At 47.7% G+C, this 15992-nt stretch overlaps 1 protein-coding gene across 1 annotated transcript in view; it reads left to right on the top strand.

The window, feature by feature from the left end:
* CUX2 (cut like homeobox 2) overlaps nt 1–15992 on the top strand; it is a 225430-nt gene that overhangs the window by 161247 nt on the left and 48191 nt on the right. Inside the window, exon 4 of the mRNA XM_080821204.1 lies at nt 6268–6346. Coding sequence (XP_080677330.1) covers nt 6268–6346 — 79 coding nt within the window. The remainder of the gene's footprint in view (nt 1–6267; nt 6347–15992) is intronic.

The raw sequence follows: 15992 nt of genomic DNA, 5'->3' as shown, positions 1-15992 counted from the left end.
TCCTGTCCATGCCCAGGGGACTGTGCAACGTGCTTTGGGAAGCACCAGTTTCTGGTTGAAGCCTGAGCCCTGGAATGAGAAGACTGGGCCACCTCTGCCACCGACTAGTTCTCTCCGTTTCTTCCTCTGTAGAACGGGGGGCCATAACTGGACTCACATCTGAGAACTGGAGGAGAATCCAAAAATAAAGCGCTGAGTGCAGAATAAGGTTCAGTTCCCAGAAGTTCTGACCATTCTTTGTAAAGAGCTTGGATAGAGAAGTTCTCGATAGCCAGCGGCTGTTGTTACCACTAGCTTGGACAGCTCTGGAATCTCAGCTTCAGGAGGCCCCCAAATTTGCTACTTTTAACCACTTGACAGATGAAAGCTAAGTGGCCAGAACAGGCTTTTGCATCTCCCCTGATTTAACTGGTTCTGCACCTGTTATTTTCATACTTGGGGGACCAAACACGTTTTCACCCCTCGTATTATAGCGGGTGGTGCAAATGCCACGTGCTCCATCAGACGCTGAGCTATTTCTGATGGTGACCTTCTTGGTGTCTGTAGCTGGCCGCCACCTCCTCCTCCTCCTCCTTCCCCAGATGGCCTTCAAAGATCTGCCTGTCACAAGCCAAATCTGTCATCCTGGACACTTTCTCCCGCCCTTCTGTGTGGTCGGGCCCGGCCATGAGGCAAAGACACACATGGCCTTTTATTTGTGCCAAACTCACCTGTCTGGGCACGTGGTTGAAACGCGCTAAAGTTGCAGACTTTGGAAAAGACATCCTGTGTGGTCAGAAGAAAAATTAATTAAGTGCCTTATTAGAAAGCTTTTTGCCAACTTCTGTGGCCACTCTTTGCCACATGCTCGCCCATTCCTCCCCAGTAGCTTCCTAGGCAGATGGAGAGCATCCTTCCCACTTGATGGTTGAACAAACTAAGGCCAAGAAATGCTTAAGGACATTAGGCCCAGCACCAGATAGGGCTCTAATGCCATTAGAAATTTTGACCTGGCCTTCTAGAAACAGGGTCATTGTTCTAAAACAAGATTGAACAAGGCAGGGCATCCACGTGGCTCCCTATCTGCAAGTCACCTTTACTGTGGGAAGCCCTAAACTTGAACTGATTAAAACTGAGAGCCATTCCAAGATGTTTTCTGATCTCTGCTTTTGAAAATATTGTCCAGTCATTAGATGAGTCTCGAAAGCAGGGATCAGCAAACTTTTTCTATAAAGGGCCAGATAGTAAGTATTTTTTATTTTATTTTGTTTTTTAAGACTTATTTATGTATTTATGTATGTATGTATTTATTTTAGACAGCGAGAGAGAGAGCACGTGTGTGAGCAAGGGGAGGGGCAGAGGGAGAGAACCCCCAAGCAGGCTCCCCGCTGAGCACGGAGCCCAACATAGAGCCGCATCTCATGACCCTAAGATCATGGCCGAGCCAAAACCAAGAATCAGACGCTTCACCGACTGAGCCACCCAGGCACCCCTGTTTTATTTTATTTTAAGTAATCACACTACCCCCAACATGGGGCTCAAACTCAATGACCCCGAGACCAAGAGTCACATGCTCTACTGTCTGAGCCAACCAGGTGCCCCCACATATTTTTTATTTTACAGCTAGTGTCTTTGTCACAACTATGCAACTAGGCCATTATAATAAATAAAAGAATGGCTGCAACTGTATTCCAAGAAAACTTTATTTACACAAACAGATGAAGGTCCACATTTGGCCTAAGGACCATCGTTCGCCAACCCCAGCCCTTGATTTAGACCAACACTATCCAGTAGAAATATAACCCAAGCCATAGATGTAATTTAAATTTTTCTAATAGCTACATTAAAAAGTAAAAAGAAACAGGTGAATTTAATTTTGATAATATATTTTACTGAACCCGGTATGTCCACAGTGTTATCATTTTCACATAAAATCAATATAAAAAGTTACAGGATTGCCTGGGTGGCTCAGTCTGTTAAGCATCTGCCCTAGGCTCAGGGTCATGATCTCAGGGTCCTGGGATTGAGCACCCTGTCAGGCTCCCTGCTCAGCAGAGAGCCTGCTTCTCCCTCTGTCCTGCCTCCCCCCACCCCTGCTCATTCTCTCTCTCTCTCTCAGATAAATAAAATCTTTTTTAAAATTAAATTTTTTAAATAATTTTTTAAATAAATTTTTTTTTAAAAAGTACAACCCTTTTTTCATCCTGAGACTTAAAAATCCCGTATTTTACACCCATAGCCCATCTGAATTTGGAATAGTCCCATTTCAAGTGCTCAGTGGCCACGTGTGCCAGCGGCTGCTGTATTGGACAGTGTAGCTCCAGTGGGCAGACCAATATCATAAGGAGACAGTCACACTGGTAAACAACATGCCCTTATGAATTGATAAGCACCATGAGAAGAAAGCAGAATGCACTATAGGCAGGGACAGGGAAGCATTGAAGGAACCTTCTGGTATTTGCCCCAACCCTGCTCACAGTTCCTTTTTAGCAGTCAATGGAACATTCTTTTTTTTTTTTTTTTAAAGATTTTATTTATTTATTTGAGAGAGAGAGAGAGGGCTCATGCATAAGCTGGAAGGAGAGGGAATCCAAAAGCTGTGCACAGAGCACAGAGCTGGACGCGGGCACTGAGGCACTGAGTGCCTCATGGCACTGAGATCATGACCTGAGCTGAAACCCAAGAGTCGGCCGCTTAAGCAACTGAACCACCCAGGGGCCCCAAGTCAATGGAACATTCTTATGCCTTTTCCCAAGCCCCACACATGCTCAGCATAGATGACTGTAAAATGAAACATTCAGACTTTGCTGGCTCATCTTTGATAATTTCCCATCTAGGGCTCAGAAGATGAATTGCTTTCATTTCTCATGGCTTTTCTGGGCTTCAGATCAGCAACACAGCAGCCTGTGACCTGGTACAGCCATAGATGATGTCATGAGGCAACATATGGGGTCCAAGCAACTATCCCCACTGAGTGGGATAGTTTTTCTATCCGGGAGAAAGGGGCCAGCATCTGGATCAGAGCAGGAATTTGAACCCCCAGACCTCATATGAATCCCACTGTGCCATCTACTTACTGGGTGACCTTTGGCAAGTTATTCAGTGTCATCGAGGTTTTCTCATCTATGTAGTGGGGATAATGACAGCAGCTACGTTTACTGATTGGTGTGTCCATGGAGAGAGATGATCATGGAGAGTAAGAGCATCTGGGACATGGTAAATGCTGAATATTACAACAATAATAATTATTGTTATTATTATTGGCCCATCAAGGTTGCCCCCCCGAACTCAGAATTAATTGCTTCCTAGTGTTTGCATCACCTTCTCCCATGTTGTGGTTCCTCTTGGACGTAGCTGTGTCCCCCACTCAGTTCTGAGTCCCCAGAACAGGAACTGTGTCTTGTCCATCTCGGCAAGATCAAAAATCGACCTGCAGTTGATTTTTCCCTTTCCTAGATTCTGGAACATTCTTTATGTTTGCCATTGTCTTTCTCTTCTCCAGGAGACAATGCCTAATGTTTCCTCCACCAAACTGGGCCAGCTTCTCCCCACTTAACACACTCTCAAGACCCCCTTGTACTTTCCCTTCGAAGCATTTAGCATTTGTAATTAATGAGTGACCTGGAGAATCTGCTTGATGTCAGTCTCCCTGCTGGACTGAGTCCCATGAGGGCAGGGCTCCAGTCTGCATCATCCATCGAGAGCTCCCAGCACAGGGCACATAGTGGGTGCTCAGGAAATGTTTGTTGAATGAATGAGAGACTATCATTCCCTCTGGAATTTAAAAGACCAGACACTGTTCGCAGAATAACAAGAGAGCTTAGGGAATTTTTGTAACTGACCTTTTTAAAATCATTTGCTCAACGTCCACCATACATTTCCCTCCACCTCTCTTAAACAACGAATTCTCTGTGGACCTCGTAAAACCTTCAGGTTATGCTGTCCAATAGAAATATGTGATCCATGGATGTACTTTTACAGGTTGTAGTATCTACATTGAAAAACAAGTAAAAGGAAACAGGTGAAATGAATTTTAATAAAATGCTTTATTTGACCCAACATATCCAAGAGGTTACCAATTCAGTATGTAACCAGTATACATGATGAGCTGTTATCCATTCTTTTTCTCTTGCTGAGTCTTTGAAACCTTGTGTGCACTTTGCACTCCCAGCCCATCTCAATCTGTGCTTGCTGCATTTCAAGTGCTCAAGAGCCACCTGTGATTTGTGGCTGCCATATTGAAGGCCTTACAAGAACCACTGTGGTTTTCACATTCTTCTTCCCAGTATGCACTGCGAGGTGTGGAGGCGGAGCCTTTCTCAGGTGGTCTTTGTAGGATGCCAGATAAGCACAGCTGGGGCTTATCACCCAGCACTGGGCAGAACCTGTCCCCGTAACAGGCAAGAAGGAAGGGGTTGGTCATACCAAGAGGTGACCTATACGGGACTTAATGTATCCCATGAGTTTTACAAAGGGCTTTGTATGTGTTAAATCATCTGACCCTCCAGCAAAGGAGGGTGTGATGTTATTATTTGGATTTTACAGAGGGGGAAGTAGAGGCACAGGGATTGCCATGACCTGTCCGCTCAAAGACACAAAGATAGTAGTAAGTGATGGACCTGGGATTTGAACCCAGGTGGCCTGGATCCAAGGCTTGTGCCTTAGTTGGCCCTTCTCTAAATAGACCATCTCAGAATTGGCCCTTGTCATTTCTCCAAAATGGTGTCACAAACAGGACCTAGAGTTGGGGCAACCAACCCTCTTAGATTTGCTCATCCCCCAAATTGTGTTGAGCACCTTCTGTGCACCAGGCAGTGCATTCACAGAGCTCACATGAAGGGAAGGAATTTGATAACAGACACTCCCCCCAGTGGCGTCCCTGGGATTGGTAAGAGAAGCCCACCCCTGAAAAGGGAGATTGACATGTAGATCCTCCCCGTAGATTCATCATTGAAGAAGATGGCACCGGAGGGAGAGGTATATCATTGTCAGGGAGAATAGAGATGTTCCAGTGCAAAGGGAGATAACCCACCCAGAGTGTTCTCGAGGATGTAGGGACGGTGACCTGCAGGTACCAGGAGCTCACACCAGCCATGTGCTGGGGAGGCCCAGGATGATGCCAGGGAAACTGGCTACCAAGAGGCAGCACCAAGGCAGCTGTGAGGCCAGAGCTTGGAATTCTTAGCCAAGGACAGGGAGAGATGAGATGGTGCTGAGCCCCAGAAATGGTTTGCCCACCTTATCTTAAGGAACATCACTGGCAGAACGAAAAAGTCTGTGAGCGAGAGAACAAACGTAGGAAGGTAGCTCTTCACAATGGGGTTACAGAGCCATTTGTGTTTTCATCAGTCAGGAAGCATTTGTTGAGCTGTTTGACATCTCACGAGAGCTTTAACGAATTCTCTGTAACTTTCAGTGGCAAGAAATATTCCCCAGATGTGTGCCACTTTTCCCCCAGAACATATGTCATATCTGGATCTCCAGCAGGACCCTTTCATAACAAAAACAATAATAGCTATTAACCTGCTATGTGCCAGGCCCTGCACTAAGCACTTACATGCAATTTCATTCAGTCCCCAGAAGAGACCCAGAAGGTAGGTTTTATTTTTCCCCCATTTTTCAGATGAGGAAACCTTAGTCAGATCAGAGAGGGCCAATGACGTGCCCGAGGTGACACAGCTGAAATGCAGCGGGGCCAGGATTTGAACCTGGACTTACTTTCTTTCTTTTTTTTTTAATATTTTATTTATGTATCTGATAGAGAGAGAGAGGTCACAAGTAGGTGGAGAGGCAGGCAGAGGGTGGGAGGGAAGCAGGCTCCCTGCTGAGCAGAGAGCCTGATGTGGGGCTCGATCCCAGGACCCTGAGATCATGACCTGAGCCGAAGGCAGAGGTTTAACCCACTGAGCCACGAACCTGGACTTTCTAACTCCATACTTTTTTTTTTTTTTTTTTTTTTTAAAGATTTTATTTTATTTATTTGACAGAGAGAGAGATAGAATCACAAGCAGGCAGAGCAGCAGGCAGAGAGAGAGGGAGAAGCAGGCTCCCCACTGAGCAGAGAGCCCGATGTGGGGCTCGATCCCAGGACCCTGAGATCATGACCTGAGCCGAAGGCAGAGGCTTAACCCACTGAGCCACCCAGGTGCCCCTCTAACTCCATACTTTTGACATTCATTTCCCCTCCACCTCCCCCCATCCCATGTTTTCACATGTAGGAAAGTGATCATATTTCCTTGTAGACTCAGATGCCATGGTTACACATGACTCTCTCTCTTGTTTCCAAAGGTGGTGGCCCTTAGTAAGAGAAGTCAGGAGGCCGAGGCAGCTTTCCTGAGTGTTTACAAGCAGTTAATTGAAGCACCAGGTAAGATATATTTGGGTTCCATAATTGGATAATTAATGACATTGAAGAGCTAGCCATTATTGGTTGTTGCACAGGGGCCTCCCCACAGTGGGATCTAGGGACAAGTGAAGGCTCCTGGGCAAGGCTGAGCCCTCCACAGGCGAGGGTTGTTGGGGCGGTGAGAGGTCCACACCCAGCCTGGTGTGACATGTCCCCACACAGTTCCTTCATCCTCCCCCACCACCTTCCAATGTTAGCTGGAAAGCTTTGGGGGACTCCTGGCAAGATCTCCCACCTGGACCTTCTTGGGGAGCCGAGTGTCTTACCTGCCAGAACCCCCAACCCATTGCCACAAAGGACAGATGGTGCCCAGGGCTGTCTGCCAGCTGAGGGCACTGGAGGAAAGACCTCAAATGTTTCCCCACCGCAGCCAACCTCAGCCCAAAGAACACATACTTATGTGACTCTCTTTACATTAAATATGAAGGCAGGCAAAGATGAATCTGTCGGCACTATTCACAATGCCCCAAACGGGGAAACAACCCAAATGTCCATCAATGGATGAATGGATAAATAAAATGTGGTCGATTCAGCCATAAAAAGGAGAGACGCGCTGACACGCGCTGACACACAGCAGGGACGGCCCTCACAATCACAGTGCTGAGTGGAAGAAGCCAGACACAAGGTCACATAATCCAAGACTCCACTTATATGGAATGTCCCAAATGGGCAAATCTAAAGAGACTGGTGGGAGGGGGTCGGTGACTGCTAATGGGTGTGGGGTCTCATTCTGGGGAGCTAGGTGGGGGTGATGGCTATGTGACTTCATGAATGTGCCAGATCCCACTGAACTGTTCACTTTAAAGTCGTAGATTATATGTTCTAAGAATTTCACCTCAACTAAAAAAAAAAAAAAAATTAACCTGCGCTGTTAGAAGTCCAGAGAGTGGTTTCTGTTGGAGGGCCAGTAGTTCCCAGAAGGGGCCTTCTGGGGGCCAAAGCTGCTGCTTCTTGATCTTGGTGTGGATTGTAGAGCTGTGAGCGGTTTGAGCACACTTAGGTGTGTGCCTAAGATATGTAGATACATGTCTGTAAAAAAGTCTCCCATTTCCAAAATGACCCCCCCTCTGCCACCTTCTCATTTCATGACTCCGAAACGGGAGCCGAGAGAGGTGTAAGTGACTTGCTTCCAATGGTGGGGCTGGGAGGATACCCTCTGCCAACTCCCGCCACCCGGACAGCCTCCCGGTCCTTTCCGGGGCCCTTCTACACAGCCGCAGGGATCAATGCTATCGGGTGACCGGGGCTGGGGGTTTATGAGGAAGAAAATGAAATCCTAGCTAAGCCAAGTCATGGAGAAGGCGAAGTCATTTCTACTCTATGGGGAGGTCGTTCGTGGGATCTTTGTGTTTGTGGGTGGGGAAGTCCCTCAATCCTTCTGTCTTGGGCGACTAGAGTGGCTTCAGCGGTGTCCTCCCAAAATTCATGTCTACCCTGAACCTTGGAACATGATCTTCTTTGGAAGCAGGGTCTTTGCAGGTGTAGCTAGTTAAGGACCTCAAGATGAGACCATGCAGATTACAGGGTGAATCCTACATCCAGTGACTAGTGTCCTTGTAAGAGGAGGAGAGGACACAGAGAGACCCAGGAAGAAGGCCATGTGAAGACTGGCTCAGGCTGGAGTGATGGGGCTGCAAGCCAAGGAGGGCTTGAGGCTGCCAGGAACGGGGAGAAGCAAGCTCCCGAGCTCTGGGAGCACATCAGGGTTTAGAAAGCACACGCTTGGCATAGAGGCCACTCTACCGTCTGCACGTTACAGCCCCAGGGGAACAGGCCAACCAGCCCCCTTCACGGGGTACCCCGAGGTTGAGTCTGGCACCTGAGGTCTCACAGCCAGGAGAGTGGGGCTCAGGTCTCCACACACCTGCAGGTATGTCCAGAGTGGCTGCTCCGTGTCACAACTCGGCTGCGCGGGGGAGGCTGTGTTTGTTTTCTGGGGCTCCTGTAACAAGTCACCACAAACTCGGGGGCTTCAAGCAATAGATGTTTATTTTTTTTTTTAAAGATTTTATTTATTTATTTGACAGACAGAGATCACACGTAGGCAGAGAGGAAGGGAAGCAGGCTCCCCGCTGAGCAGAGAGCCCGATGCGGGGCTCAATCCCAGGACCCTGGGATCATGACCTGAGCCAAAGGCAGAGGCTTTAACCTACTGAGCCACCCAGGCGCCCGAAGCAACAGATGTTTATTGTCTCCTAGTTCTGGAGGCCGGAAATCCGAAATTAAGGTGCCCACAGGACCGTGCTCCCTCTCAAGATTCTAGGGGAAGCTTCTTCCTTACCTCTTCCAGCTTCTTGTGGTTCCAGGTGTCCCTTTGCCTGTGGCCACATCATTCCAGTCTTTGCCTCTGTCTTCACGAGGCTCCCTCCTCTCTATGTCTGGGTCCCAACTCTCTAGCTCTTTTCTCTTATAGAACACTAGCCATTGAATTTAGGGCCCACCCCATAATCCAGGGTGATCTCCTCCAGAAACCTTAGCTGAGTTACATCTGCCAAAGACCCTTTTCCCAAATAAGGTCACGTTCACCGGCTCCAGGCGTTAGGACATGGGTTCAGGGGCCCATTCAGCCCCCCGCAGAGGGATGTGCACACTCCATCCTCTTTGTCCTGGTCCTACCCTCCTGGTCCTACACTTCCTGGAAGGCAACATGCTGTGTGGGTCTTCTCAAGGAGGATGTTTGGGCAGTGAGAGGGGCTGGAGTTGGACAGTACAGCCCTTGGGGTTCTATGCCCACCATGAGGACATGGCCCCGGGCCATGAGGCCAAGACGGCCATGTCTGCAGCCCTAGCCATTGTCCCCCTCACTAAGGACCACATTGGGCATGTAGCAGATGCTCTGCTTATATCTCTACCCTCATTAGAGCTATCTGGAAAAAAATAATTGGGAAAATAAACCCCATATTTACCATCATTTTTCAGTCCTTAAGGTCCCAAGATCAGCGACAAGTGACATTGGAAAGTGACCCACAATAGACCCCAAAAATGTCTCCTAGGATTCTCCACACAAGGCTCCTCCCCTAGAGCCCATGTACCTCCCCTGTAGCACCAGGGGGCAGCACCGAGACGGGCTTGTGATTCGGGGCTCAGGCTGGAGTCCTAACGGGACCACTCACTCGCTGGGTGACTGCAGATGAGTTAATTGACTTCGTGAGCCCCAGCCTCCTCTTGTATAAATTGGTGACTGGGCTACACTTGTCGTCATGTATGTGTCTGGCTTTCCTAGAAGTGAAATTCTCTAAGCCTAGGACTGACTGGTCATATCAGATTTGTATACCCAGAACCTGGTACACAGTAAGCACCTAATAGTTGTTGAATGAATGAGAAACAAGACTCACATGCAGAAATGGGGGGAAGGATTATTTGAATGACAAGGTGCTCTTTCACCTGGAGCCCTCTACCTATCACGTGTTTATTTACATTTATTTAAGTGCATTTATTAAGTGCCTGCTGTGTGCCTGGCACTTGCTAGACACTGAGAACCTAGCCATGAGCCTGCAAATGCAGACAGGGGCCCAGGCCTCGGGGAGCTTGCATGCCGCTGGCAGAGGTGACCAGATCATCCCTCAAATAATCATTGCTTATGGCAAACCTAGGGGAGCTCCAGCAAGCCTAGTGCTTGAGGGTGAGGAGAGGCTATGGCCCCTGCTTGGAAAAGAGTCATTAATTCCGGGGTTCACTGCGAAACCCTCATCTTTCTCTAGATAGGGTGGTTAACACAATCACAGGGCCAGAGTGCCAGCCAGGGACTGTGAGAGTTCCCAAGACCGGTGCAGAGCTTTTCAGAAGGTCCTCGTGCCCTCCTGCCCCTCCCCCCAAAGGGGTCGTTCCAAGTCTGGTGCTGACTCCACGCGTCTGATTTCGCAACTATGCTCCCCAGAAATGGAGAGGCGGGGGAGACGTACGTCCCTAGCTGTCACTGAGTTGGAGAACAAGGAGCCTTAACTGATGGAGACATACTGTTCGAACGGCCCCTTTAGGGGCTCTAATTCATTTTCGAGACATTTAAGAATAACAAAATGTTTTAATGATTTCTTAGGGGAATTAGGAAGACATATTTTTGTTCTCATTAAATTTTATCCTCAGACACAAGAACCAAATGTCAGATGTGTTTTTGGTGCTTGGAGCTTCCCGGCGCACTGTCCCCCCACACACACGCTGTTCCAACCCCCTCCAGAAAAATAACACTCCTGGAAAATTTGCCAGGATGCACACTCTCCTGTTTTTATATTTCTTGACAGGAAAATTATTTGTCGAAATACTTTCCACCCCCCTCCAAAGCCACACAAGTCCTGATTCAACATTTTTGTTTTGAATGACTGCTGCCAACACAAATCTTTGGCAGAGAATGCGATATGGCGTGATTGCTCAGCAAGTATTTTGATAAGTGTGCAGCCTGTATGTCTGTAATTACGAAAGAAAACCGTAAATCTTTTGGATATTGTTCACACAGATGTGGCGTGAAGTGAGAAAAAAAGCAGTAAAACGTGTTAAAAGCATAATTAATGTCATTGTTGTGGAGGATGGTTTGATTTAAACCTTTCTGACTTCTGTATCAGTGGCGGCTGATTTCTTTATCACGCTCGCAGTCACCAGGTACCGACCCAAGCTTCACAAAGCTAACTTAGTGTTAACTGAGTGCTTAGTTAAAAGTAAAAGGGGGAAAGAGAGGAGGAAGAAAGAAAGAAAAAAATGAAAAGAAAGGAAACAAGGAGAGAGCAAGTAAGAGAGCAGGCAGAAGAGGACTGCTGAAGAGATAAGAAGAGAGAGGTGAGTGCCCCCAAAATGGTTTTTTCTGCTTTACTTTGGTTTTTTAAAAATCCAGTGCAGGAGACGGCAACTCCTGACAGGTGTTTCTCTCCCTGCTTCTTTTAGGAGGCAAAGCTGGTCAGCTTAGGTGTTCCAGCTGCAGAGTCAGACGCAGCAGGGTAGGACTCTCAGTTCGGTGGTTTTGAGCTGTGTGACCTTGGGCAGGGGCCCAAACCTCTCTGAGCTCTGAGTTCTATGTCTTTAGCAGAGGGGTAATAATAGCAGCTACTCACTATTTGACACGAAGGTTCACTCTGCTAGGTGTGAAAGTATTTGGCAGGGTCTAATAACCAGCGGCCCACTGCAAAGCTCACATCAGAGTGTAAGCCACATAGATCACAAGCGTTTGCTGCTGATCTCACAGGGTTCTGTCAGTTATCGAGGACATGGGGTGAGCAGTTTAGGCAACAGGGTGACTGAGTCTGGAATAGGAAAATGCTTTACGGTGTTTGGGGCTTTAATTTTTTTTTCTCCCCAATTATAAAAATCACAAATGCATGCTTTCGACTTCAAAAAATACGGAAAAGTAGAAAGAAGGAGACAGAACCCCCTACTAGAGAAGCAGTGGGAACATTACTTTTCTTTCTGATCTTTTCCCTATATACTTCCTCAAAACGGTGGTTCATTCTGCTTGTACCATTTTGAATCATCCTTCCTTTTACCCAACATGAGCATACATATTTCCCTGTGTGATTAAAAATCCTGAGTAACTTTGGTTCATCGTGTGTAATGGTCTCTTGTGTGGCTGTGCTGTAATTTTCTGGACTGCCCTCTCCAATGTTGGGCATTTAGGGTGCTCAGGAATGAGCACCTTATTGGTACTGTGCTGTAGTTCTGAGGACAAGGAAGAAAACTTGGGAAGGAAAATAGATTTTAGCCATGCGTTGGCCCCAAACCCAGAATTTATTCTGAACTCATGCATTTGTTACACTAAGTATCTTTTCAAATATTATGAGCCTCTCATATTCTTTTGTGAATCACTGGTTCATGTATCTATAGCCCATTTTAATGTCAGAGATCACTTTCTTATTGATTTGTAGGCACTCTTTATATATTAAAGGTAATAACCTTTGTCCTGGTAAACATGTCTCATATCTTCTCCCCTAGTTTGCTTTTTGTTTATAATGTCTCTTGTATATGGTACATAGCAGGCATTCAAAAAATATTTGCAGAAACGTAAAAATTCTTACCAAACCTTTGCTTTTATGGCTTCTGGATTTCATGTCATATTTTTTAAAACCTCTTCTTGCTTGAAAGTTATAGGGTTTTTTTTTTTAGTACTTCTGTGACCTTAATTTTTAGAGATATGAATCTTTGATGGAAGTAGTGAGGGAGGTTAAGAATTTAGCTTTGCTTTTGTCCCAAATGACTAGTTCTACCGCCATCTAGTGGATAAGCCACCTTCACAAATATAGGTAATAAAGATTTTAGTATAACGAGAAACTCTTGTTTCTGTTTGCCCTCACTTCCTTCCCTTTCTCCCTGAATATGCCTCTGCTCACTTGGTCCCGTAGGGAACAAGGCCAGAGTTTCCCGAAGATGGCAGCTAACTTTAGAAGGCATTACACCACCATCTCCCCTGCCAGAAGTGCTCCCTCACCATGGCGACCTGTCTAACTTTCAGTACTCTTGGTAACCAAGGACTGGAGGAAGATTAAACAAAAGCATCTGGCATGATGCTGGTACCCAGTAGGTGCTCAATGCACGGCCGTTCCCTTGCAGAAGGAAAGCCAGGTACATCAGCTGTGGCTTTTCATCGGTTCATTCTGCGCACCTACTAGAGCTGAACCCTGTGGGAGCTCAAGCCTGAGCCTTCTTCTGCCCTCAGAGACTCGGAGGCTGGCAGGGCCACCATGCCCCAAAGTCAGACTGCCAGAGCAAGGGCCCTGCGGCTGGACAGCCAGAGGCGGCACCTCAGAGAAAGTAGGCTTTGAATGTGGTCCTAAAGCATCAGCTGCCACCCTTGCACGGGTTGGGGGGTGCTTCCTGTGCGTCAGGCTAGGCAGCACAGCCCCTCACAGAAATGAGTCCATGATCCCCAGAGCCTCCTTGATAGCAGCTAAGCTGTCCTACTGTGCAGCTGAGAAAATGTAGGCTCAGAGAGATCAAGGCACTTGCCCAAGGTCACACAGCAGAGAGGCAGTAGAGTCTGAATTTTGACCCGGACTCCTAACCTACATGCAGGTTCATTTTAAAAATTGAAAGGATTTGGACAAAACCATTGGACATTTGGCCTCCAAAAAGAGTGACAAACAGCTGAGGGTCTTTGTTGCCGGTAGGTTATGAGGTTCTAGACTAAGAGGATGGGCCCTTTGCTGAAATGCAAATGTGTTACCCAGAAGAGGAACAAGTTAACCCCCCCAGCTAAGAACTCCTCGTTCTCCCAGCTCAAGCCTCCAAATTCAGGGAGCCGAGTGATACCAGGAGAAGCACTAGCAGGACCCCAGCCAGAGGGCCCTCCTACAGAGTAGGGCCATCCCTGTCCTGCCATTGTGCTCCCCTTGTCATTCTTCACTTTTCTGCTCCTCAGTTTCCCCATTTATAAAACACGGATAATAATTGTACCTAATTGTAGGCCAATTGGGTGGATTTGGTGAGAGTAAAGAACATTGAGTGTGGTGCCTGGTACAGAGTAGCAGCCCCATGCAATTCATAAGACAAATATTGAGCACCTACTCTTTGCTGGACCCTCTACTCACCACCAGGAGCACAATGTGAAGCAAAACACACCGTCGCTGCCTGCCTTTCTGTGAAACTCTGTATATGGGAACTTTATTTGTTTCATAATGGACTTGGCTTTGAATCGGGCTCTGATGCTCCCTGGCTGGGCCACCCTGAGTGGCTGGTTCTGCCTCTCAGCCTGTTTCTTGGTCTGGAAAAGCATACTTACCTCCTAGGACCTCAGAGAGGAGTAACCGTGGTGCAGAGTCTAGAAGGCCCTCTGGGTGTCTAGCACCTAGTATGTGCTCAGTAAACAGTCCCTGCAGCTATGCTGGTGTTGAATTCCCACCACCACCCCGTGCCAAGAAGGAAGACCTTCCCCAGCCCCTCTGTCCGTCCTTCAGCCAGAAGACCCCCCAGAGCAGCCGGTCCTGGCAGTGGATGGAAGAGCGGGTGGGCGGACACATGGCTCACGGCTGTGTAGAAGGGCCCCACACCCCATCTGCTCTCGAAAAGTTAAGATTAAAGGATCAGAGTTAGTCTCTGCCGCCGTCAGTAGCCCGAGCCTCCCGCCCATGCAGGCGCCCGGAGCCTGGGCCCAGATGGGAGAAGGCTTCTGTCTCCAAGATATTTTGGAGGGGCACACGCATACTTCTGCATATATGTGTTTCTAAACAGCCTCTCGGACAGGCTTCGCGGCTCCAGCTTTCCTAAAAAAGCTCTGAATGCCACTTTCCTTCAGATGGACACAGTGGGAGGAATGAGACAGCTTTTCCTAGCTCCCCGGCTCCCCCCACCAAAAACCCCATAGACACTTTCTGAAGAAACACCACAGCATCAGCTAGCGGTGGGAGAGGGAATAGACAAAGTGCTTCCGTGAAGCCCGGTGTGGTATTAAAATATTACAAGTCTGTTGGCAGTATTCTCTAAGGGGTTAGATCCAATGTAACCAAAATGAATTAGTCATTTTATTAAGCAGTTTATGCATAAAGAGCAGGTTGATGACTGTAGGACAAAGGCCCTCCGCTTCCTGACAGTGTCCCCCTCCCTGCGTTCCCATCGGCACCTGCCACCTCGGATGGTTCGTGTCTGATCTCCTGTGTCTGCCAGCGTGCTCAATTAATTCAAAAGATTTGTTGTAGTCAAACATTTCTGATTTGGGATCCCCCTGTTTGGGGCTTTTTCGTCCAGGTTAGATCCAAAGCCCTTTGCTTCCCACTGCCACTGCCTTCATCCATATATCGACTGTGTGTCTGTCGCAGGAGTGAAGTGAGGGAGTCCCGCACCCAACTCTGGGCAACTGTGTGTCTTGGCTGAAAGGTTCGGCTGGAAGTGCTGAGCCCGGCAGAACCTGGGCTCCCTGCTCCAGACGAGGGGATGCGGGGATGTTTGGTCACTTCTCCTGACACCAGGATAGGAGGCTTACCAGACACCAGAGTGGGGACATAGGTCACTTTGGAGGTTGGGGGCTTGGTGGGACCCAGCACTTCTCCTCGTGGGGTCACCTGACACGGGGAACAGCCTCAGCATACCCGGCACAGCAGTGAAACTTTCAACGCGTTGCATGTCGGGTGTCACCTGTCTCCCTCCTTCTAGATAAAATTTTAGTCCAGTGCTAGAGCATCTTAAACACCCATAGAATACCAGTGTGTCTCCCTTTTTAGCCAAGGGAGAGCCAGCCTTGGGATCCCAGTCTTAGGTAACAAGAGAGTCTAACTAGAATTTAATAACATCAGTTTTCACCCAGTGTGGGGCTTGAACTCACAACCCTGAGATCCAGAGCTGCATACTCTCCCGACTAAGCCAGACAGGCGCCCCCTCTTTGTGTTTATTTTTATGGTTTAAGGCACCTTCTATTTATGATATAGGATCCCAATTATCTATTTACGATAATTTAAAATATTTTTAGTTAAAAAATACTGCGTCACATAAGGACAGATGTCATGTTGGTAATCCTTTAGGGGCAGGTGGATTCAGCAGAAGTTGTGAAGTGAGTATGCCAGTGTCTGGCATTTGGACTGTACTAGGTTTGGATTCAGCTCTGCCTTGTTCTAGGTTGGTGGCCTTGAACAAATGGCTTCCCTTTGCTAGGCCTGAGTTTTCTCATCTGGAAGATGGGGATAGAACCATCTCATGGGGA

The sequence above is a fragment of the Martes martes genome (genome assembly GCF_963455335.1).
Source record: "Martes martes genome assembly, chromosome: 13".
NCBI classification, from domain to species: domain Eukaryota; kingdom Metazoa; phylum Chordata; class Mammalia; order Carnivora; family Mustelidae; genus Martes; species Martes martes.
Note: the sequence above shows the minus strand (reverse complement) of the source record. Positions and strands in the feature narration are given on the sequence as shown.